Source organism: Condylura cristata, unplaced genomic scaffold, assembly GCF_000260355.1.
Source record: "Condylura cristata isolate star-nosed mole 26May11 unplaced genomic scaffold, ConCri1.0 scaffold00029, whole genome shotgun sequence".
NCBI classification, from domain to species: domain Eukaryota; kingdom Metazoa; phylum Chordata; class Mammalia; order Eulipotyphla; family Talpidae; genus Condylura; species Condylura cristata.
Window position 1 is genome coordinate 4,313,790 of NW_004567130.1, and position 24,232 is coordinate 4,338,021.

Genomic DNA, 24,232 nt, shown 5'->3' on the forward strand with positions numbered 1-24,232 from the left:
CTTTGGCTTGTCTAAATACAGTGGGCTGTGGCTTTTCAGTTCAGTGACCATTTTGACTGCACTCGGGAGGGGTGTGTGGATCGTGGGAGGGCATGCAGCTGCATTGGCCCTCTGCCTCTGTGATTGCAGGCAGCGTCCTCCAGATCGTGTCTGCACCTGGGCAGTCCTACCTGCGTCCTCCAGGCCCTGTGCTGATGCAGACAGTGTCTCAGGCAGGAGCCCTCCATGCCCTGGGGAGCAAACCCCCGGCCAGTGGCCCTGGCCCTGCCCCCTTGCCCCCACAAGGTAGGTGCTTTGAGCAGCAGGTAGGGCTGGAAGTGTCCTTGTGTCCTAGCTACTGTGGCCCTTGAGAGTGTTTCTGACTGTAGGGCTGTGACCTCACTGACCTCGCAGCCCTCCTGGGCATGTGCCTGGTTGGTTTACTTTTCCCGTTAGCTCCCAAAGGTGTGGGCTGAATATGGTCCACCTTCACCAACCTGAACCTGTTCCTACAAGTCATGCCATTTTGCTTATCAGTGTCACAAGGCCCTGTGTGAACATGCTTATTAGGCTCCCTGGGTAGGTGGTGAAGCAGCCGCTTGCCTGGGCCTGCCTGTGGGCTCCTGCTCCCCTTCTCCCAGCTCTTTCAATGGGCCTCTTTGCACGAGGTGGTGGGTCAGGTTGACGTGCAGAAACAGTGGGACCCAAAGCGAAGAGAACGGTGTAGGCCCTGGTCACCAGCCCCCTCAGCCCTGCTCCATGCGGTTGGCAGTGAGAGTGATTAGCAGTGAGTCCTGTACCTGTCTCATCTGAGAGCGCCCAGCCACAGCTCTGCCCCCGGAGGCTGCATTCCCAGTCAGCCTGTGTTCCTGGTGCTCACTTAGCTCCCAGAACCAATGGCCATGTCTCCTAGAGGTGCACATCCTGCTCACTCGCCTCTTTCTGGGCTTGGGGGCCTGAGCCCTGCCTGTCCACTGGACTCCCAGCCAAAGTCTCCTCTCGCCTCCTGCCTGTGGACCTTCAGTGTCCGGCTCCCTGTGACCAGAGCTGCCAGAACAAGCAGCATAGCCCTAGCTCCTGGGGATAGGGGGTCTGGGACACCTCATCTTGGTCCGTAGGGCAGTGCTGCATCCTCACATTGGGTGGGTAGGGCTGCTCAGAGGTGCCAAGAGTCTTGTTGCCCCCTGTATGCCTTTACTGACCTGGTGTGGAGAGGGCCTGTCTGGGAATGGCGTGGCCTTCTGAGCACACTGGGGTGGACCCGGAGACAGCAGAAGCAACCCAGGCCCAGCTGGGACCCTGCCCCAGAAGTGGGCAGAACCCCTTGCTGGTCACTCTGGGCACAGAGCTCAGATCCACAGGTTCCAGGAATGTGCTGGTGGGGCAGGGTGGCCCTTCTCGTCCTCAGCTTGTTTCTGCCTCTGTAGGTGGTGTGCCCGGTCGGGTGGCAGTGAACCCCATGGCTGCTGGTGAGCCTGGAGTGGCCCCCAAGCCCACCTCTCCTCTCAGCGTGCCTACCCAGGTGCGGGGCTCAGTGGGGCTGGGCAGGGCCACAGCCCCTCCTCCTGGGGGTCAGATCCTGTCACATACACACCTGCCTTTGTGTGGTTTTAAAAGATATACTTTCTCTAGGAAGAAAGGAAGCTGGCTCCCAGGGCACTGTCTGGCCTCTGCCTAGGCAGCAGTGGCTCGAAGTGTCCTGACTATGCCCTCCCATCAAGTTTGGGAGATGGGCGCAGTCCCCCTATTCTGCTTCACCCTGTCCCAATTTCAAGGGCCCATGGCATGGGGAGGGGAAACTGCTCTGTGTTACCCCAGTAACATTCTCACTGCTATTTCTGATGAAGGAGGAAAAGGCCAGGCTTCTGAAGGAGCGACTGGATCAAATTCACCGCGTCAATGCGCGACGCTGCGCCCGGTCCCCCATCTATGGCCGGGACCTGCTGGGTGTCTGCTCCCTCGCTGGTGGGGGGCAGATGTCCTGGCTCAAGCCCGGGTGCAGCAGCCAGGGTAGGGGCTGTGGCATGCTGCCCGTGGACACACAGAGGGGCCTGGTTCTGACACTGGCGGAGCGTCAGGAAGCCCTGCAGGATGTCGTGGCCAGGCAAGTTGCTGTAGGACACCCCTCACACTTGCTCCCCCTCCATCACACTTGCTATGGCTTGTTACAGGACTGCTCTTTTTTTCCCACGCGTTTCTGCTGTGTGTCTGGGGAATCTGTTCTGGCATCACATTCAGGGTCTTTGACCCTGGCACCAAAGGGTTTACAGTTAAGTGTCTGCCCTCCAGGAAGCCAGCCGACACCAAGGTTGAGTTCTTTCCTGGAGGCACCGAGTCAGGGAGGGGGCTTCACCCATGCCAGCTCTGCCTCCAGGGAACAGGCCACGGTGGTGGCAGTGGCGGCAGTGTTCTTAATTTTAGCCCTTTGAAACAATATCTAATGAAAACCTGCATGGATCATTTAGCATTGAGTGATAAGATGTGTGTGCCTGAAATCTTAAACTCAGAAACCAGGGTCCTCCTTTGTGGCACAAGGGTTTACGTCTTAGCACTATGAAGCTATCTGCAGCCACTACAGCACGAGTTTGATCCCCAGCCAGGGATTGAACCCATATGGCACAAAGGACCTTTCCCGCCTCCTCACTTCTTCCCTCAGCAGTGGATCTCTTCCTGCTCTTCTCCCCATTCTGTCTGTTGAATACTCTCATCCCCTGCATCTCTGGCCTAAACCCCAGTTCTTGTATGCATAAACAACAAAACAGATTTAAACTCAGAAACCAGCTGTGTGAGAAGAAGCAAATCCAAATCCACACACGTTTAAGGCATCATGTGGATTCTGGGCCATGCCAAGAACCGGGCTTCTCTGTTCTGGTAGTATGCAGGGCCCTGTGGGGCTGTCCTGCTCTGATCTGACTGTTGGGCCAGCTGGAAGCTTCCTCTCCTGCTCTGCTTTAGCCACTATCAGCAGTTTTCATGTTCCTCCATATCAATGGCAGAAAATTTAGCCCTGCTGAGTTCCCCTGTGTATTTGCGAAGGGCCCTCAGATAATGGATGGAGAAGGCAGTTGGCCAGCGTCATGGGTGATGTGATAAGAAGACTCCATTTTCAGAGCAGTTTAGAGTCACAGCAAACTGAGAGACGGCACAGGGATCACCAGAGATTTCCTGCCCCCATATACACACACACAACTTACCATTGTCACCACCTCCCAGAGGGGTCTCTGTCACCGAGAGCGTCTCCTGGGCACATATCACCCCCCAGAATCCATAGTTGGCATTGGAGCTTGCCCTGGTGCTGGGTCTGATAGCCTGTGACCCCACGGGAAGCTTCAGAGTGGCCTGTGCTCTGTGTGCCTGCCTGTCCCCTCCCTCGCCTGCACCCAACCTCTGCTGTCGGCTTCGTAGGGTCACCTTTGTGGAATGTCATACAGTTGGAGAAAAACAGGTGGGGCTCCACAGTCTGGCTTCTCACCCTAGTGACAGACAGTTGAGGCCCCTCCAAGTCTTCACGGTGTGACGGTGCTGACTTGTAATCCATGCTCCAGATGTGCTGTCACCCCCCCACCACCACCTGCCAGTTGTTTCCAGGGTTTGGCAGTTTATGGTTTGCTACCATGAGCGTCCTTATGCCAGGTTTTGTGTGGACCTGAGTTTTCAACCCCCTTAGAAGAACATGACAGCTGCCTCTAGGGTGGATGGGTGTTCAGAGAGGTGCCAGCTGTCTGCAGAGCCACCCTGGAACCTACAACCCCTAGCGCAGGCTCCTGAGGCCCCACGTTCCCTCCCAAGCTCTGGTTGCCCTGATGGGCTCATGGGGCATCTCTTGGGGATTCTTGTGTCTCCCTGACGATGTGATGCAGTACATCTTCCACACACTTCTCTGCCACCGTCTCATCTGTGGCAAGGTTTCTGTTAAGGTCATTGGTTCACTTTTTAAATCAGGATTTTTGCTGAATGTTGGAGGGCCCCAAACTCAGAACTTTTTTTTTTTTTTTGAGAGTATTTAATGCATTTTTTTTCACTTTTTTTTTTTTTAATTACAAAGTTTATTTTTACATCATTTTGCACATTTTTTTTTCCATCTCGATTGTAATCCCCGCGGGTTTCCCATTACCAGATCACCCCTGTGCCACCACCCTAGTCCCATGCATTTCCCTCCCTCCCCCCCCCCCCCGTTACAAACTCAGAACTTTTAATCCTTGGTGGCACAACAGGTTAAAGCACAGCACTCAAAGCTAGCCGCGCCACTTCAGCACAAGTTCCACCTCAGGCTAAGGAGGTGGACCACATGGTACAGCAGACTTCTGTCTCACCCGCTGCTCCCCTCAGCAGTATATTTCGTCAATCTGCCTGTTCTGATTCCCCCTCTGTCTCTGGTGAATTCTCGCACTGCACCTCTGGCTTGTACCCCAGTTGTCTGCATGGGAAAAAATTTTTTTTCAAAAGTTCTTTGGAATGATAATGCTTTGCCATGAGATATATTCTTTACAAACATCTATTCCTAGTCTGTGGTCTCCATTGTCTTTTTGACAATTTTGTTTTACCAGGGAGTTTTTAATTTGAAAATACAGTTTTTGAGTTTTTTTTTCTTGGTGCAATAACCACAAAGTCACTGTCATGCCCAAGGTCATCCAGATCAGTTAGCTTGTAGTGGGCCTATGTTTGTCTCCAGGCCAGTGACCACTGTGAGCCAGTTTGTGAAGGACCTTTTTTAAGATGTCTTTATTTATACATAGAAGAACTGGAGTGTAGGCCAGAGGTGGGGGGACAGCTAAGACAATTCACCAGAGACAGAGTGGAGTACAGAACAGGCAGATCTATTAAGATACACTGCTGAGGGAGCAGCAGGTGTGACAGGAGATGTCTGCTGCTCCCCCTAGCCAGGCCACAATGGCTAGCGTTAGCGCGACAGTGCTGTCTTTAAACCGTGCGCCACCAGGAAAGCCCAGGAAGAGTCTTCTGTACTATGAATGTCCAGATGTTTTGGCTTCTCTGGTGCAGTGGCTGCTTGTATCCCTGTGCCCTTTGCTCCTTGGACCTGGGTCCCAGACTCACATCTGTGGGTCTGTTTCTGGGCTTTCTGCTCCTTCCCCAATCTTACCATGCTGGAGGGTTCCCTAGGCCTGCTTGTCAGCTCTGTGGGCCTCGTGGGAAAGACTGACACCTAGGCGCTGTTCAGCACAATCATGGAGTCACACCATCCACCCAGTGGTTTGAGTATGTCTGTCAAGGCTGTATGGACGGGTGTCTTAGTTTGCATGCAATTGGTAGCAAGTGAAGGAGGCTAGCTTCCGGTAGACTCTGGTGCACGAAGGCAGCATGCCACTCTGCTCTCCACAGGCCCCTTACCTCAGGTCTAGTTCCCATCCTGGAGGCCTGCTGGCTACAGCAGCTCCAGGGTACTGCTGTCCCCGAGCCACCAGGAGCCTTATCCCCGCAATGGCTCTTTGTCTGATAGCTTCGTGGCCTGGGCTCAGCTGGGCAGTGTGGTCTGATGGTAGCCATCTACACTCTCAGGGCTCTGGCTTCCTCCCTCTGGTCTCTACCCAGTTTCACACAGGTGGAGAGGCCATGGATCCAAGTGGTGACAGTGACTTTCTGCTTCCAGGGTGGCATGTGTGATCCCTCCAGTGGTGGCTGCGCCCCCATCTCTGTGGGTGGCTCGGCCACCCCCCCTCTATAGCCATAGACTGCGCGTGCTCAGGCACCACCTCAAGGAGCGTGTGGCACCCCACGCCCAGCAGCTGCAGCACCTGACCACTCCACGTTCCCTGCGCTTTCCGGAGCTCAGGCTGGTCCAGTTTGACTCAGGTACCAGGAGGCGCCACCCAGGGGGTGGGTTTGCGTGTGTGGGCAGAGGGAGATACCTGCTGTCGCCCACAGGGAAGCTGGAAGCACTTGCTGTGCTACTGCAGAAGCTGAGGACAGAGGGACGCCGTGTGCTGATCCTGTCCCAGATGCTTCTGATGCTGGATATCCTGGAGGTGTTCCTGAACTTCCACTACCTCACCTATGTGCGGATCGATGAAAACGCCAACAGCCAGCAGCGGCAGGTTGGGCAGCGCAGCCCATAGGGTGGGGACACTGGGCCTTGAGGCAGCTGGAGCAAACAGGCCACGTGCCATGGTCCTTCGTATGAGGGAAGTGCTTGCTCGAGTCCACGCGAGCTGACAGTCTGGTCCATCCTGGTTCCACCCTTGATTCCCACATCCCATGATGAGACCTGACCTCCAGCAGGATATCTAGGTCCATGGGCGGCCTGAGACATTGGTATATGGGAGGTGACATTGCCAAGATGGAATTACCTCCATGGGTCAGGCACCTGATGCCCAGGCACTGCCAGCAGCCCCACAGCAGCAGTGTGGGTGCAGGTGGGTGCCTCTGGAGGCTGCTGCCGTGGGGCTGTGGTGCTGTGAGGCTCAGCGTGGTCAGCACGGGGCTCCACCTGGGAGTCGCCAGCCCAGGCTTTCCCACAGTATCTCTCAGGGGTGAGACACAGGCAGCAATGCCCACCCCCGCCCACCTCCTGGGGCATGAGGTCCTGCTGCATCCAGGCGGCAGTACAGGAATGGGCTCATTTGTGCACTGAGCAGAAGACAGCTGGCAGGCACTGGTTGCATGATCCCTTGTGGGCACCCACATGCATGTGCACTCAGAAGGCAGTGGAGAACCCCCTTTGGCAGGTTGGGTGTGCCAATGAGGAGCACAGTACTGGCCATGACAGGTGCAGCGGCTTCTCGCCCAGAGGGCTGGTCAGCATCGTGGTCTGCTTGGCACATGTGTGACACCAGGAGAATGTGGAGCGAGCCACCCAGTCTAGCTGCCCATAAGGTCGCACTCACGGTGTATCCCCCTGCCCCTCAGCCTTACTCTGGGGTCTTTTGCTGTAAAGCACCCCAGCATTGCCTGAGGGTACAGGAAGAGCACTCATCCCTCCCCAGGGAGCCTGTCTCTCTTTGGGGCCTACAGACAGGGCTGACAGGTAGCACTTGGTGTTTACCCCCACCCACTGCACCCCACTTCCATCAGTGCATCAGGGTGCACTGGTGGAAGGCAGGGCATGGAGACCAAGACCAGCCCACTGGCCATCTTTGGGGCATTGCTGCTGCCTGGCCAAGTGATCAGAAGTGAGAGGATCCAGCAGGAGCCTGATTGCCCTCGTCCCCCTCAGGAGCTGATGAGGAGCTTCAACAGAGACAGGCGGATCTTCTGTGCCATCCTCTGTACACACAGCCGCCCCTCAGGTGTTAGCCTGGTGGAGGCCGATGCGGTGGTGTTCTACGACAGCGACCTGAACCCGGTGATGGACGCCAAGGCCCAGGAGTGGTGTGACCGCATCGGGAGGCGCCGGGACGTGCATGTGTTCCGGTGAGGCCCTGGTCTTCCTCCTGGCTTGTTTGACCTTCCTTCCAGTGGGTCTGTTTGCTGCCATCATAGTGGTTCTTCCTTTACACGTAGCCTATATCTGGCTGGGATGCAGTTGAGGGCTTGAAATGAGGTCGCTCATCCGGCTGGATTGCTGGTCCTGGTGTCCACTCAGTGTGCACTTGGGCTTCCAGGGAGGTCCGTCCACCTGAAGCTCATGGAGGTCTCTGCTCGAGCTAGCCCCAGCTTGCAGTCATTTTCAAATATTAGTTGTTTGGTGAAATGTTTGCCAGCGAATGTATCACCTTTAACCCCGTATGTGGGACTGGCTGAACTGTGGCCCTGTGCAGGACTGCTCTACCTCCCCAGCCTGTGGGGAGCACTCACAGTGAGACACCACCTCCTCACATGACCCTTCCCCTTGGGAGAGAGCCACAGCCTGGCAGGACCAGGCCAAAACCAGGACTGTGGGCCTCAGCACCTGCTGTATTCATGAGGCTGTGTGCCATCGCTGCACAGATGCTGCATCAGATGAGCTCTGTCTTCACTCATGCTGTAAATAAGCCATCTGTCCCCTGGAGAGGAAAGAGAGAAAATGTGTGGCAAGGAGCCTGATACATGTTTCCCTTCAAGCAGTAGGTCGCCTTCAGTGGCACTGAAGGTACCCTGTGTGACTGTCCTATCGCTGGCCCGTTAGCCAGTGCTACCTCGGAAGGGGGATGCTTCCTCCTCAGCGGTATTACTCACAGGCCTCAAGCTGGGCTTAGCAGTGCAGGAAGATCAGCAGGTCTTGTGGGGGTGTGGGTGGGGGCGTGGCCTGAGACCACTTTCTGGAGCCTCGCTCCTGGGCACGAGGAGGTGAGGCAACAGGATTTCAGTGAACTCTGCTTTGCAGTCAAAGGATTAGCCTAAGCTGACAGTCCCCTCAGGAGGATGGGGGCAAGTGGGCCCAGCAAAGCAAAGTGAGCCCGTGTTGGGCAGGAGGCACTTGTAGTTTTCATGGTCACACCAGGAGGTAGCTCCTGATTCAGAGCAGAGGTACAGGGCGGGGGCGGACCTACCAATATGGTCAGCACTTTTCGTGATAAGGTTGAGGCACAGGAAGCGCCACTCTTCCACTCTGAGGCACCAGTAAGGCCTGTTCTTCTTAGACAGTGCATCAGAGTGTGTACAGGGAGGTGGAGACTCACACCAAGTGGGGCGCAGTCATAGGGATGTGGCAGTAAAGCAAGTGCCAGGCATCAAGGGAGCCTGTGGGGCCTTGCCAACTTGCAGCCATGGGGAGAGATAGGACCTGCTTGAGATGCCCAGGCCCACCATGAGCTGCCTCAATGATAGGCGACTCTTGGAGCAGCAGGTGGGGGCCCATAGGCCCCTGTGAAGCAGGTGGGGGCTGTGAGAATTCGCTGAGCCGGGCAGGGATGGCTTCCCTGCTGTCCACTGAGCCCTCTTGTGCTTATAGGCTCGTGAGCGGCAACTCCATTGAAGAGAAGCTGTTGAAAAATGGAACCAAAGATCTGATCCGGGAAGTGGCTGCTCAGGGCAACGACTACTCCATGGCCTTCCTGACACAGGTACTGCTGTGCACATCTGAGGGGCGCCGGGTGTATGGAATGGGCCCTGCCTTGTCAGGGCTGGTAGCACTTGCCAGCCCTGGGGCTCAGGCTCACCCAGGTGGGCCTGGCACTCACCTCATCATGCCATGATGTGTGTCCAGCGGACGATACAGGAGCTGTTTGAGGTTTACTCACCCATGGATGACACAGGCTTCCCAATGAAGGCCGAGGAGTTTGTTGTCCTTTCTCAGGAACCTTCTGTCACAGAAACCATCGCTCCCAAAATCGCTAGGCCGTTCATCGAGGTAAGAGCCTGTGGGTGGGCACACTGCCTTCCTCCAGCTCAGGCCTCAGCTCATGTCACAGTACACTGAGAACACTCCTTCCTTCTCCTCCACGGGGTTTCCAGCTGTGAGAGATGAAGGCTGCAGTGTAGTCACATGGCCTCCTTCAGCATCTGTGGGGCCCTTGGTGGGAGATCTCTCACCTCTGCCTCTGTTTTGACAAGTGAGCTATTGGGCATTGGTAGCAGAGAGCCAGCCCCTTGCGTGGCCTCACCTCCCCTGGGAGGCTCACAGGGCTTCTGCCTCTGTGTGTGTCCGTTGCTCAAGCCACCTGCAGCTCCTGTGCTGGGGTATAGAGATGAAAAGCAGCTGGCTGTGCCAGAGTCGCAGCAGGACCCAGGCGGCAGGCAGGCCAAACAGCAGGGCTGGTCTCAGGATGAGCTACCTGTGGCTTGTCCCTGTGGCATCGCCAGACGTGGCAGCACACTGTGGCTTCAGGGTGAGACGCAAAGGTGTCGCCCAGGGTCTGCGGGTGTGTAGTACCCCTCCATGTTGGACCTTCTGCCCCACATGGTTCTTGGTGGCCTGGCACTTCTGTGAGGTGGTTGGCCTTTTTCTCCTGCTCATGCTTTTCTACAGAAGCATCTCTCCAAATGGCTGCTGCTAATCTTTTCTCTGCTGTGGGCATACAGCCCTGCTGGCTGTGTGTGAGACGCTTTCTCTGGTTGTGGTCTGCCCTGTGGTAGCAGCTGATTCTTTGGGTCCCTGAGGTTGCAGGTGGCTCTTCTTTATTCCTTGTTTCTGGATCTTTCTGCCCATCTGCAAGTCCAGTCTGGCAAATTGGAAAGTTTTGCTAAATGGCTCTGAAAAGAGTTCACACTGTTTTGAATGGATAGTCTTTAATTAAGTCATGTTATCTTTCTGCATCAGAGTATCTCTGCCTGTCAGACATGTGTCTTGGCTTCAGTGATGGGCACAGTGGATCTGCCTTGTGTTTGCTGGTGCAGTCCGGAGCAGGCTTTTTGTGGGCTCATGGTGGCCGCCTGCCCGGCTCTTGAGTCTCCTGATGCTGGCGGATGGTGGGTTTGGTGATGCTTTGAACCTTGGGGTCAGAATACCTCTGACCCTTGCTTACCAGTGACATGTGCCTATGGATTTGAGCCCTTGGGGCTCACCTCTTCCTGATGACCCCCTGACCCCAGGTGTGTCTGGTCCCCCGGTCCAGGAGCACCAGGCAGTCATGGTACCTGGTAATTGCAGCAGGGCTCTTGCCCAAAGACTATCCACATAGACAACAATGGACATTAGCTGCCCATCATTTTTTCAGGCTCTCAAGAGCATTGAGTATCTGGAGGACGGTACAGACAGACCCTTTGAGGAAGCATTGCCAGGTGGCCCCGACAGCCCACTGGGGTGTCCTGAGCCCTCGCCCTCAGAAGAATTGGCAGACTTCATGGAGCAGGTTTGGGATTTTCTTTTCAGCACATTTTTGTGGGTTTGTTTTTTGTTTTTTTTTTTTAAAGATTTATTTATTTATTCATACAGAACTGGGGTACAGGCCAGAGACGGAGGGTGAGAGGATTCACCAGACAGAGTGGGGAGCAGAACAGGCAGATCAATGAAGTACACTGCTGAGGGGAGCAGCGGGCAGGAGAGGTCTGCCGCACCATGTGGTCACCTCTGGGGCAGGCGGGGATCGAACTCATGCGGAAGTGGCTTCAGCTTCTCAGTGCTGTGCTTTAACCCACTGCGCCACCAGGGAGGGCCAGTTTTTTGTTTTTTTTTAATGAATACAAGAACTGGGGTACAGGCCAGAGGTGTGGAGAGTGAGGATTCACCAAAAATAGAGCAGAAAGCAGAATAGGCAGATTGACTGAAATACACTGCTGAGGGGGCAGCGGGTGGGTCAGGAGAGGCCTACCACGCCACGTGGGTCACCTCCCTGGCCGGGGATCGAACTCATGCTGCAGTGGCTGCAGAGAGCTTTAACCCATTGCACCACCAGGGAGAGATCCATTTTTGTGTGTGTGTTTTGTTTTGTTTTAGGATTTATTTATTTATGCATACAGAACTGGGGTACAGGCCAGAGGTTTTGTGTATTTTTTATTTCAGATATTTGTTTCTTATGAGATACTTATTTTCTTTGATTGGGAACAATTTTATCTTTTTGATTTGAGGCTGGGTATAAAGGACTTAACCTAATACTCCTATTAACCCTACTCAAAAAATATTCTTTTGGAACAGCTTACACCTATTGAAAAATACGCTTTGAACTACCTGGAGTTGTTTCACACTGCCGCTGACGATGAGGAGAGGAGTCGGGAGGTAAGTACCTGCTCTGGGCAGTCTCAACTTTGGGACTTCATTTGCTTCTAGGTCAATGGGATATGCCCAGAATTAAAGGAATAAAACCCAGACTCAGCAGTATGGGATCTCAGGAGAGACATCTCAGAGGCCCTTGTGCAGGGACGGCTTGCTGCCTGTGACTGGTGGGGGGCTGTCTGCTGGGTCAGGAGGTAGAGCCCAGGGGCTGGTAGCGTTGCCAAGCCTCTCCTTGGTCTCCTCCCCTGGGTGAGCTGTTACTGCTCCTGCTGCCCAGGCACTGCCAGTCTCAACCCATGCCCTCCTCCAGGACACCTTGGTGAGTGCAGTGCGTGCATGGGAATGCCAGAACGCCAGGGCCCTGCGGGAGGAGGCGGCCAAGGCACGGCGGGAACGCGAGCAAGAGGAGCTGCTCACCTACACAAGGGAGGACGCTTACCGGGCGGTACGTTCCTGCAGCCCCAGGTCAGGAGGGCTGTCCCCGGGCGGCTGCCAGGGAGGCCAGCCACCCATCGTGTCCCCAGTGTGGCTGCTGCTGGGCTGAGACACTCTCCACCTGTGGTGGCGGCGCCGTCTCTGCTGGAGGACCAAGGGAGCGTGAGGACGCGCCCAGCAGGCGTGTTAGGCTGAGCTAGCTCAGAATCCTGCCTCTCTCCTGCAGGAATACATCTACGAAGGAGCTGATGGGCAGACGGAAGCCATGCCGGTGAGCATTGTCCCCTCTGTGCAGGGCTCATCCTACTGTGGCCTGTGCCGCTCACCAGCTCTCCTTCTCATGGCAGCTCTGGACCCCACCCACGCCCCCCCAAGACGACAATGACATCTACACCGACTCAGTCATGTGTCTCACGTATGAGACCACCCCCATCCCAGAGTCGAAGCTGCCCCCTGTGTATGTGAGAAAGGAGCGCAAGCGGCACAAGACAGACCCCTCAGGTGTGTGCAGGGCTCTGCCTGCCAGCCTACTGCCCCGCCTCCCCCACCCTCTGCTTGCTGAGGGGCCCCGTCTGGCGCACTTCCACACAAATGTCTCTCTGCTCAGCTGCAGGGAGAAAGAAGAAGCAGCGCCATGGCGAGGCTGTGGTGCCGCCCCGGTCGCTGTTCGACCGAGCTGCACCAGGCGTGCTAAAGGTGCGGAGGGAGGGCAAGGAACAGAAGAAGAACATGCTCCTGAAGCAGCAGACGCAGTTTGCCAAGCCCTTGCCCACTTTTGCCAAGCCCACGGCCGAGGCTGGCGCCGACAACCCCGAGTGGCTCATTAGTGAGGACTGGGCGCTGCTGCAGGTGAGGGGCCAGCCCCAGCTGTATGTGCCCTCCTAGGCCACCACAGCAAAGGCACAGCCACCTCACCCATGCCTCGTCCCCCCAGGCTGTGAAGCAGCTGCTGGAGCTGCCCCTGAACCTCACCATTGTGTCGCCGGCTCACACACCCAACTGGGATTTGGTCAGTGATGTTGTCAACTCCTGTAGCCGCATCTACCGCTCGTCCAAGCAGTGCCGGAACCGCTATGAGAGCGTGCTTATCCCCCGGGAGGAGGGCAAGGTGAGGGTGCAGGCGCTAACACTGGTGTGGGCGCAGGCAGCTCTGCACTGTGAGGCACTGACCCGACGTCCTTGCAGAGTAAGAACAACCGTCCACTGCGCACAAGCCAGATGTATGCCCAGGACGAGAACGCCACGCACACCCAGCTATATAGCAGCCACTTTGACCTTATGAAGATGACGGCCGGGAAGAGGAGCCCCCCCATCAAGCCTCTGTACGCCCCCCTCTCTCATCCCGCCTGGACCTGATGGAGGTGGCAGGGCCCACCTGCTGGACCTTGCTGAGTGTCGTCCTCTCCCTCTGTCCTGCAGGCTTGGCATGAACCCCTTTCAGAAAAACCCCAAGCACGCCTCTGTGCTGGCTGAGAGGTACTTCCCGCCTGGCCCGCCCTACCTGAGCTGCTTTCTGTCCAACTGAGTGACTGTGTGCAGGCCAGGGACTCCTTAATGCTGCCCAGGGCACAGGGTGCCCTGGGAGTGCTGGGGGGGCCTGCCTGTAGTTGAGGGCAGGCTGGCATGGGGGACCTCCCACCTCCCAGCCCCACCACCCCCCATCTGCCTTCCTACTGTGTTCGTCCATTTAGGATTTGGTGTGCTGCGCTGGGATTCAACAGAGGGAACCTCTGGTGCTCAGTGGTGGGGAGTAGAGACAGTGGTGTGGGCAGCAACCATCGGGGGTGGGGGGGGGTTGGGCCCCAGCAGGAGGTCCCTGCATCCCGCTGCCCACGGTGCAGCACCAGGGTGGGCAAATGAGGGTAGTCACCTATAGGACAGGCCTGGTCTTCACCCAGTGGGAATCATGGGCACCAGCGTCTCTCCTTGCTTCTCAGGGCTCTGCCCACATTGTGCTCAGTTGTCCCTTGGGACATCCTGGCCTCTCTGGTCACTGTTGTCTCCCGACCCCATGCTGCTGTCTCTTGGCACTCTTCCAGACGCACTGTGTGGTCTGTCCTGGGTAGTGGGACCATGATCCCTGTTGATCCAGGGCTTGAGTCTGGCCAGTTGGTGCCTACACTGGGTAACCCACCTTTGTGGGCCTGGGCCTACTTCATCTTGTAAGGGGCGCACTCTAAGTCGTTGGTTGGTGCCTTCGGGGGTCCGTACTGAACATGGAGGTTGCTAAGGGCTCAGGAAGAAGGCCCATGAAGGGTGTGGTCAGAGCAAGCCAGGCTGTGGCTTGATTCTGGCAGAGAGGTGATTCAGGCCCATTGGTAGAGCTGGTGGCCAGGCTGTATGGGGTAACTAGGGCCGCTGCATGTTAGTCACACTACTACTTGGGGGACCCTGGTTGTGGGTACCAAGAGTGTGGAGCTGGGAGGGTTGCCAGCAGCCTGTCAGCAGGGAAGGAGGTGGGGCCCAGACTGCAGGGAGGCCACACCCCTCTCTCTTCTGCCCAGCATTGAGCAGTGTTTGGGCATCTCAGGGTTACTAGCAGAGACCAGATGCGGGAGCAGCTGCGGGGGGAGAAGACCGCACAAGTTTGCAGGTTTCTCAGTGCCTTCTGTAAGAAAGAGATGCTTTTCTGCACTGGTGGTCAGGATGGCACTGGATAGCTGGGATGACAGGACATCCTAGACTAGCAGCAGAGGGGCCATAGCCAGGTATAAGGGAGGGCAGATGGAGCCAGAGCTGCCTCACTGCACAGGTGGGCTTCCCCTGCAGTACTAGGCACAGGTGTGTAGGGACAGGCCAGGTTGTCGGCATGGGGGCAATTGGATATGAGAGCTGGGGCCCTAAGTGGAGTGGAGGAGGAGGGAATGCGGGCCTGGTGGTGATGGCAGGATTCGTAGCCTGGCAGGGTGGGGTATGTGTGTCACGGGTTGGATCTGTTCTCAGGGACACAGCAGCTGCTAGGCAGGAGAGCCTGGAGCGAGGTGAGGAGAAGTGATTGAGGCTGGGTGGTGCTACAGGTGCCTCTTCTCAGTCCTGCTCTTGTCTTTCAGTGGGATCAACTACGACAAGCCACTTCCCCCCATCCAGGTGGCATCTCTCCGTGCAGAGCGCATCGCCAAGGAGAAGAAGGTTGGAGCCCTGCGCTGTCTCTGCCCCAGGGAGGTGCCCAGGGGTGGGTGGACACTGTGAGGCCTGTCCTGGACCACCGTTTCCTTCCCTGCCTGCAGGCACTGGCTGACCAGCAGAAGGCTCAGCAACCATCTGTGGCACAGCCCCCACCGCCACCCCCACCACAGCCGCAGCCCCCGCCACCGCAGCCCCCACCACCACCTCTGCCTCAGCCCCAAGCAACAGGCAGCCAACCCCCAGCAGGGCCACCAGCTGTCCAGGCCCAGGCCCAGGCCCAGCCATCACCTGCCCCTGTCCCACCCAAGGTGCCACCCGCCATCACCACGGTGGGCAGTGCTGCTGTGCTGGTGAGACTTCCCCTGTGGCAGGCAGGCACCATGGGAGGGAGGGGGAGAGGGAGTAGGGAGGGCACCCACTCACAATTGGGACAGGCATGGGTAGGCTAAGGCCGTCTCTAAGAGGCAGAGGTTGCCTGATGGATCCTTTTTACCCATACCCACTGCCACACTCCAGGTGGCTGGGGCCGAGCTCATCCGGTGGTGACGGGGTAGGGCTGGGGCTCTTAGACATATGGACCTCAGAGTGGGGTGGCACCTGTGACTGGCAGCCCCATAGGCCTACTTACCGTTTCTCAGAGCCTCAGCCTACTCAGGCCTGCCCGCCCCATCCCCCAAGGAACACACTGGTGTACACCGATCATGGCCTCTTGCCTCATGGCAATGCCCACATCTCCCAGACCCCAGGACACCAGCTGGGCAGATAGCACTGCCACCGGGATTCCATGTGTACCCTTGTGGGTGACTTTGTTCTTCATTTGCTAGAAAGTGACCTCACTGAAGTGTGGGCTCAGGAGGCTCTTTTCCCCATGAGGCTCTTCCCGTGGTAGGGGATGGTGCAGACCCCGGCATTTAGAGACAACCTGGATGGAACGAGTAGAGCAGGGTGGTGTTGGAGTGGCCTGGGTAGCCAGTACCCTCAGTGTCAAGAGCATGGGCTCAACGGAGAACTGGGAAGCCTGCAAATGTTGCCCCAGGACAGTGTGGCTTGCAGTTAACAGGGCTTCTTTCTTCAGCAGGCAGGCACCATTAAGACATCCGTCCCAGGTTCAAGCATGCCAGCAGGTAAGGCCTCAGAGAGCTCCCTACCCCCACCTGGCAGTGTGAGCAGACAACTTGCTGACCTCTCCTCATGGGCCTCTCCCTGCAGGCACCGTGAGTGGGAACGTAATTGTGAACACCATTGCTGGGGTGCCTGCAGCTACCTTCCAGTCTATTAACAAACGCCTGGCTTCACCTGCGGCCCCTGGGGCCCTAACCGTGAGTTGCCCTGCTCCTCACCCTTGGTCAGCACAGGGCATTGGGGGGGCTGCTCCTTGCCAAGAAAATTCTCTTGTCAGAGAAGAAAAGTGTCAGTCTAGTTCAAACTGTATGAAGCACTCAACAGGAGGGGGGCAGCATTGTGCTGCCTAGAGCAGGAAGGGCTGCTTCAGTACCAGAAGCCCGTGAAGAGATGAAAGGGAAGTGAAGAAAATCAAAATGTCAGGAACATTCCCTTTTTGGACAACACTGAAGAATGAAGAGCAGAAGGGCTTGTGAGAGCCACGTTCAGGCAGAGAGTGGGGGCTCTGCAGGTGACAGGGAAGGAGAGCCTTGACAGGTCTGAGGGGGTGCCTGGCTGCTGACAGTGAAGAGCCTCTCATTGCTGGTCGTGGGGAGCTGAGTTTATGCCTTGGCCACGAGAATGGCTTTCAGAGAACAGTGGCGGCCGGCCCAGTGCACCTCTTTGGAGGATGCTGCACCTTAGCCCTACAAACTAAACATGCACTCGCCATCCAGCCCCCGAGTCCACTTCAGGGTTCTCAGAGATGGGAAGCATGTGTGCTCAGTTCCCCGCATGTGGTGGCTCCATGCACGAGTCTGCAGACGTGATGCCAGGCCCAGCTGCCCAGATGAGGCCCCTATGTCCTGTGGTTGGCTGGCACTTTGCTTTCTGCCAGGACCTGAAGAGAGTCCAAGAGTCTGTGAACAGCAGAAAACTAGATTAGTGGTTGTAGCAGACTGAAAAATATAAAAAGTTGTTGCCAAAACTTAAAGCTGCCTGGCACGTGTGCTTAATTTATACACCGTCCACAAGGGAATGTGTGAAACTGGAAGATAAACCAGAAGTTGTTACCCCAAAGCAGCACAGGTGGCCCTGGACAACTTCCCCAGAAGGGAAGAGAGAAGGGGCGCTTGGAGTACATGGCACTCCAGATGGTGGGCAGGACTGCTAGGCACACAGAGCCACAGACAGGCCCAGCCGCCACACCAGGCAAGGGGGGAGGGGGACTTGCCACAGCCCCAGAAAGGCATGGTGACTTGGTGACTTTCAGGGACCAGTAGCTATGTCTTCATCAGGGGAGGGGAGCAGCTGCCAGCTCTGTGTCTTGAACAGGGTTAATGAGCCATTTTCAAAGGAAAACTGATGGTTCCCAGCAGATACCAGCTAGGTTGTTCCCCTCCCAAGGAGGGGCCAGACACAGGTGCAAGGGCAACAGAGATGAGGGGTACACAGCCCAGCAGTGTGAGAACTGACTAGAAGCCCCAGTGGCCTGTGGGACTTAAGAGACCGATTTGAACCCTGGGTCAGGCAGAGTGCAACCTGATCTCCCTTATCTTGGTTGGGGAAGAGCATGAAATGTCCCGTAAAATTTTTACATGAGCCACTGAAAGAATAAGGTCAAAGTGTTTCCCTCCCAGACTTTGGGAGGAGAAATAACTAATCTGAAAGGAATTTCCAAGAACATACCCAGGAGAAGAGGCTTGGCTTGCACCTGGCTGTCTGAGTGACAGCATTAACTTGTAGAATACGAGAAATGATCTTCCCCCAGCAGATGGGAAGGGGTGCTGGCCTTGCGCTGCCCTGCAAAATTGGAGGGCATGGTGAGGAGTCAGGATATTCCTGGGGTAGGCACAGTATCTAGAGAAGTCAAGAATCTGTGCTAGAAACAGAGTGGTGCCTGGGGTGGCAGTACCTGAGGAGAGGTGTCCTCTCCTCAGGGCGCCCCGATGGCACTGGTGCTCAGGCATGGGGTTCAGAACACGCAGACTAGCCCTCGTACTCCCAAGTTTGCTCAGCCAGAACCTGGCCAGGTGCCTCGCTTTTGGGCTTCCTGTTCCCTCATCTGACATTGCAGAAATGCTTGGCCCCGCTGCAGGGCCTGACCGTCTCCTCCGTTCCCCATGCAGGCTTCTGGAGGTGCCGCTCCTGCCCAGGTGGTCCACCAACAGCCACGAGCGGTGGGCTCCCCAGCCACGGCCCCATCTGACCTGGTGTCCCTAGCACCCACCCAAGGTGTTCGTGCCGTCACCTCTGTGGCTGCCTCAGCTGTGGTCACAACCAGCCTCACCCCAGTACAGACCCCAGCCCGGTCTCTGGTAACTCAGGTGTCCCAAGGTAAGGGCAGCACTGACACCAGTCAGGACGCCAGCCTCAGATGGCTGTGGGCAGGTGGGGGCCTGTGTGGGCAGTGGGCTGACAGGTTCTCTCCTTGCAGCCCCAGGGGTCCAGCTCCCTGGGAAGACCATCACCCCGGCACACTTCCAGCTGCTCCGACAGCAGCAGCAGCAACAGCAGCAGCAGCAGCAGCAGCAGCAGCAGCAGCAGCAGCAGAGCCCTCAGGTGCAGGTCCCGCAGATGCAGGCCCAGGCCCAGGCCCCTGCGCAGATCAAGGCCGTGGGCAAGCTGACACCGGTGAGCACCTGCCAGCACCCCACCTTCCTGTCTGGGTGACACCAGGCACCAATGCAGGGATGCACTGCCAGAGCCCTCGAGGGGCATGGGTGCTGGCATGCTGACATCCCAGGCAGCTCTACACAAGTCTGTCCGTGGTCCCATAGCCCCATTTCTGGATGGTCTCCCCAAGTCCTCATGCTTCTCAGCACTGCAGGTCCAGACTGGCCCTAGGCCTGAGCTTTGGCATACTCTCAGCTCTTGGGCACCTGTGTCTGGGGCAAGCCCATTGGCCAACTGTGCAGTTATGTGTGTATAGACGTTTTCCTTTTAAAATGAAATGTCAAGTTCCTACCATAGAGGGAAACATTGTCAGTGCTGGCGTAAAAAGTGGCCCCAAAGACATACAGTGAATGTTGCATTAAATATTACTGTTTAATATTTTATGATCTTTTAAAAAAGATTTTATTTATGCATAAATAAATGTGCACAGCCATTGCCTGCACCTTGGTCAGCTTCAGGGCTGGGTCAATATGGCCCACACCCCTTCCTGTGCTGGAAGCACGCCACAGAAGACCCTGGCCCTGCTGGCAGCTGTGGTGGTTACTGGTATTCTCATCTTGTAGCCCCAGAGTGGCACCTCCTTTCCTTTGGGAGGCGGTGGGTCAGAGCTCTGCAGCCTGGCTGATGGCCACTGATCGGAGCTCTTGTAGACCAAAGCCAGGTGAAAGGGCGCCAGATGCAGGGCTCAGCACCTTGGCAGGCCAGCTGCACCCCTCGCTGGGCAGTGCAGATCCAGAACAGACCGCCCTGCAGAAAGGGCTACGTGCCTGCTCACCAGAGCCCCGGGCCCAGTGGGACCGGTGTCAGGAGCCTGAGCCTGCCCCACCCCGTCTTGCCGCCTCTTACCTCCCTGGCTGCCCTGGCCTCCTCCCCTGTGCAATGCCCTCCACCAAACCCTTCCCTGGCCAGCCCGGGTGGCCCCCTCAGCCAGGCCCGAGCAGCTCAGGGTGTGTTTTCTGTGACATACAACAACTACCTCGTTGTCTGTTTTAAACAAAAATTCCTTCTGTTTATGGTCTTAGGCTGTGGCTTTGTGGTCATTACTTGGCCAGAGTTTCTACTCTGATAGGAGAAACAATTGCAAAATAGGTCCAGAGAAGAAAGGTGTTGAGTCGAGCTCTGGAGAATCACTTAAAGCTGGGAGCGGAGGGAGCGGAGTTTGTAGTTTTGGTTTTGTCCCATGTGCCTGGGATGCCCGCCAGTGCCCATACCCTCTGGAAATACTTGGCTCTTCCCTGAAGGCCTGATACATGTTGACTTACAAAGAAGTGAGGTTTATTTGGTTAGTTAAATCTTCATCTGGGGACATTGAAATAAAACATTGAGCCGATGTGGTTTTCGAGGACCAGGATTCTTAAGACTAGGTTTGACTTGACGGATTTGCCAGTGACAGCACCCAGGAGTGTCGCGTTGGGTGGCTCCTTGCCTAGGCTCGGGCTCTTGGTTTCTGGGGCAGTGTGCTCTTGCTCAGTGAGAGCCGGTGACAGGTGCCAGAAAGCCCTGAGGGTGGGTGTACATGGGCAACACTTCGCTTTGTTGTGACATGAGCAGCAGCGTGCGGACACGGAATATGGTCAGTGTGATGAGAAACTACTTTATTTGGGTTTTAGGAGCACCTGATCAAAATGCAGAAGCAGAAACTACAGCTGCCCCAGCAGGCGCCCCCACCACAAGCCCCTCCGGGCCCCCCGCCGCCAACAGCTCAAGTGCAGGTGCCACCACCACCACCCTCCCAGCAGCAGAGCCCCCAGCTCACCACAGTTGCTGCCCCCAGGCCCGGAGCGCTGCTCACAGGCACCACTGTGGCCAACCTGCAGGTGGCCCGGCTTGTAAGTCCTACTGGCCCTTTGCTTTCTGATGTTGCGTCTCTACTGGGCTGCTCGTCCAGGGTCTTGCCTGGCATCATCCCGGGCCCACAGGGTGGAGACACCACACTTCCCCACAGCCACGGCTTTGGGGAGGATTGAACACGGCATGTGGAGCACAGGGCAGCCCTCGGTGGGCCAATGGGAGGCCAGGCCCACCTTCAGCTCCCCTGGGCCTGGCTGCTGTTCTGTGTTCACTTCGCGTCACAGGTGTGGAGACTGAGGTACCTGGATTCCCCATCCTTCACTGGCCCTTGCAGCTGTCCCAGGTGGGACCCAGGTCACTGCGTGTGCTTAGCCCTCTACATCCCAAGAGGGACAGGAGCAGGTTGGCCCACGCCACCAGTCTGGCTGCCCCATGTTCACACCAGCAGAGGCCCTCCAAGGCCCATTAGGTTGGAGACAGCCAGAGTGGAGGTGTCTTTAGAATGTGAAATGTGCACCCCACCAACCCAGCCACCCCATTGCCATCCCATCCTGAAGAAACACCTCAAGCGAGTCCACGGATGGGTGTGCAGCCTGTGCCACGGGCAGACATGCAGTGGCCCTGGTGGGTGTAGGGCGGGCCCCTTCCCATGCCCTGCAGTTGGGCCCACCTGGAGTGCAAGTCACTGTTCTCATGTCATGTGGGCAGTTCCAGGGTCCTGGATGATACTGTCTGGGCTATTGTATATACAAAAGTGGGTCGTTTCCATTTCTTTACATTTTAAAAAGGTGATACAACTGAAGAACCACATGATAGCTAGGTGGGTGGTGGTGGGCACCATGGGCATGCAGGCAAGGGCCCTGGGCCAGTGGAGCTGTAAGGGCGGGAGCACAGGAGGCTCCAGGCTCCTCAGCCATGCCCCAGGTCCTGGCCACAGGCCATGTGTGCAGTTGCCCGGGTGCACTGCTCCTTTGGGCAGGTGCAGAGATGCGCCATCTTGAGCCTCTGGACTCTTATTGTCTTCCTGTTTAGACCCGGGTTCCCACGTCGCAGCTGCAGGCTCAAGGGCAGATGCAGGCCCAGGCGCCCCAGCAGGCTCAGGTGGCCTTGGCAAAGCCTCCAGTCGTGTCTGTGCCTGCAGCTGTGGTGTCCTCACCGGGCGTCACGACCCTGCCCATGAACGTCGCTGGGATCAGCGTGGCCATCGGGCAGCCACAGAAAGCCACAGGTGCCACCCGCCCATCCATTGGCTCTTGTGTGTGTCGTGGTGGGTGGTGGTGACCCCGGGGCTCCCCAAACATGTACTCGGTCTCAGGCTTCACCAATGGCCTCCTGAAGTCCCCGCCCTGTCTGAATGTCTTTTGTGGACCAGAAACCCCCACAAGGGTGGCTCTGCTGGCCTCACCCTTGTTTCTGTGTAGGAATTCAGCCCCTGGGACCAGACCACTCAGTGACCCAGGGTGGCACTGGGGCTCTGTGTGGGCGGGAACCCTGGTCTGGAACACCCTGGACTTAGCACCTTCATTGGTGTTCACAGGACAGACGGTTGTGGCCCAGCCCGTGCACGTCCAGCAGCTGCTGAAGCTCAAGCAGCAGGCCGTACAGCAGCAGAAAGCCATCCAGCCCCAGGCTGCCCCCAGCCCAGCCGCTGTGCAGCAGAAGGTATTGGCTCCTGATGGGATTTTCATATCACCCCATCTCCACATCACTTGACTTGCTGCCAGGACAGTAGGGCCCTGCTTGCACCCAGGTTGGGGTATGGAAGGCCCATGCTGGGTGCAGGCCGCTCCAGGGCCCAGGTCTATGTCAAGGCAGAGCTGCCCAGTTGTGTGCCCAAGAGGGGCAGGGGTTGCAGCAGAGGGTACATGCCCTGATGTGGGTGTGCCCAGGGGTGGGACAGGTCCCACGTGGACATGCTACATCTCAGACCCGTCCTGGAGGTGGCTGTGTAACTTGCACAAACAAGGCCTGGTGTTTCCTCTGTTGGCCCAAGACCCTTGGCACGCAGATGGTGATGCAGTGCCCTTGACCAGGGCTGTGCTGGGGGGTCTTGGGCAAGGGCTGCACTGACGCCTGTGGAGAGGAGTTGTGGTGCTGCTTGGTAACATGAAGAGTCTCCTAGGAGGTTGCGCACTTGGCTGCTGTGGCGCCTCAGTGTTTCCAGCAAAAGCCTAAAAAGTAAACTCACTGCAGAGAGATTCATGTAGTCTTTACTCCTTGTGCTAAATATTTGGGGATGTTTGCCACATTCTTGACAGTGAGAGATTGTGGGTGGGTGTTTCATATACTGTGGTCTAGTTCACACACCCACATACAAGGATGTAAAGCATAATCCTAGCCCACGCCAGGCTGTCCTGGGAGGAGAGGTGGGTGGCTGACAGGTCAGGCCTTTGAGGAGGGCGGGGGGCTCAGGGGGTTGGCTAGTCAGGGCCCCAGAGAGGGCATGGAGCTGGGCCTGACTGACCCTGACCCCCGTGTCTCCCTAGATTACAGCACAGCAAATCGCTGCTCAGGGCCAGCCTCAGAAGGTCACTTATGCAACCCAGCCAGCCCTGAAGACCCAGTTTCTCACCACGCCCATCTCCCAGGCCCAGAAGCTGGCTGGGACACAGCAGGTGCAGACCCAGATCCAGGTGAGCAGGGCTTTGGCACGGGCATCGCCGCTGTGAGCTCGCCTGGCCCTGTCTCCCAGCGTGGGTGCAGAGAGCCAGGGAGACCCCACGCAGCAAAGGAGGCCCAAGAGCAAGGTCTCAAACATGGTCGAAGGGAAGTCAAAGAAAATGATTCAGTGACCTCCGTAAAGATCAGCGCACCTCCAGATAGGACTGAAGTCAGAATCACTGCTTGGGGGTTTTCTTGGACTGACTCTGGGGGCAGAACCCCGGTGGAAGGGACATTGTTCTGAGAACCGTGGGACATGCTTCCCTGTAACCTCGGGCTCACACCACCTCAAAGCAGTTTTGATTGTGTCTTTTTTGTTATGTTTGTTGTTGTTAAGATTTACTTATTTATGCATAAAAGAATTGGGGTACAGGCCAGAGGTGAGCAGATTCCCCATAGAGTGGAGAGCAGAACAGAGAGATTGACTGAAATACACTGCTGAAGGGAGCAGTTGGCAAGACAGGAGAGGTCTGCCATGCCATGTGGGTCAGCTCCCTGGCCTGGGATCAAACTCATGCTGCAGTGGTTGCGATAGCTTCATAGTGCTGTGTTTTAACCCCTTATGCCACCAGGGAGGCCTTGTGTTTGTTTGTTTTCCAAATTATGGAATAAAAAATGCAGTTTTTGGCCCTCCCTGGTGGCACAGCAGGTTAAAGCACAGCATTAAGAAGCTAAAGCCACTTAGTTCCACATGAGTTTGATCCCAGCCTGCCCTGGAGGTGACCACATGGCGCAGCAGACCTTTCCTGGCCCTCCTGCTGCTCCCCTCAGCAGTGTACTTCATCGATCTGCCTGTTCTGCTCCCCGCTCTGTCTCTGGTGAATCCTATCACCCTCCACATCTCTGGCCTGTACCCCAGTTCTGTATGAATAAATAAATAAATCTTAAAAAAAAATGCAGTTTTGGTTACAGGTGGTAGTAAATTCAGAGGACTTG

The 24,232-nt window shown here is 56.6% G+C and overlaps 1 protein-coding gene across 4 annotated transcripts in view; it reads left to right on the top strand.

The window, feature by feature from the left end:
* The window catches only part of EP400 (E1A binding protein p400), a 59,728-nt gene that overhangs the window by 33,137 nt on the left and 2,359 nt on the right, over positions 1-24,232 (top strand). For 2 of the 4 annotated variants that reach the window (XM_012730969.1, XM_012730971.1), the window contains 27 exons: positions 130-285; positions 1,407-1,501; positions 1,827-2,083; positions 5,588-5,790; positions 5,863-6,032; positions 7,151-7,347; positions 8,807-8,918; positions 9,062-9,205; positions 10,512-10,646; positions 11,429-11,509; positions 11,817-11,951; positions 12,168-12,212; positions 12,289-12,442; positions 12,549-12,790; positions 12,876-13,049; positions 13,127-13,263; positions 13,361-13,417; positions 14,992-15,070; positions 15,169-15,417; positions 16,143-16,191; positions 16,277-16,386; positions 18,298-18,505; positions 18,606-18,802; positions 20,455-20,673; positions 21,668-21,863; positions 22,173-22,297; positions 23,122-23,268. In XM_012730969.1, coding sequence (XP_012586423.1) covers positions 130-285; positions 1,407-1,501; positions 1,827-2,083; positions 5,588-5,790; positions 5,863-6,032; positions 7,151-7,347; positions 8,807-8,918; positions 9,062-9,205; positions 10,512-10,646; positions 11,429-11,509; positions 11,817-11,951; positions 12,168-12,212; positions 12,289-12,442; positions 12,549-12,790; positions 12,876-13,049; positions 13,127-13,263; positions 13,361-13,417; positions 14,992-15,070; positions 15,169-15,417; positions 16,143-16,191; positions 16,277-16,386; positions 18,298-18,505; positions 18,606-18,802; positions 20,455-20,673; positions 21,668-21,863; positions 22,173-22,297; positions 23,122-23,268 — 4,073 coding nt within the window. The remainder of the gene's footprint in view (positions 1-129; positions 286-1,406; positions 1,502-1,826; positions 2,084-5,587; positions 5,791-5,862; positions 6,033-7,150; positions 7,348-8,806; positions 8,919-9,061; positions 9,206-10,511; positions 10,647-11,428; positions 11,510-11,816; positions 11,952-12,167; positions 12,213-12,288; positions 12,443-12,548; positions 12,791-12,875; positions 13,050-13,126; positions 13,264-13,360; positions 13,418-14,991; positions 15,071-15,168; positions 15,418-16,142; positions 16,192-16,276; positions 16,387-18,297; positions 18,506-18,605; positions 18,803-20,454; positions 20,674-21,667; positions 21,864-22,172; positions 22,298-23,121; positions 23,269-24,232) is intronic. The other 2 variants (XM_012730970.1, XM_012730972.1) reach the window with 1 other exon arrangement.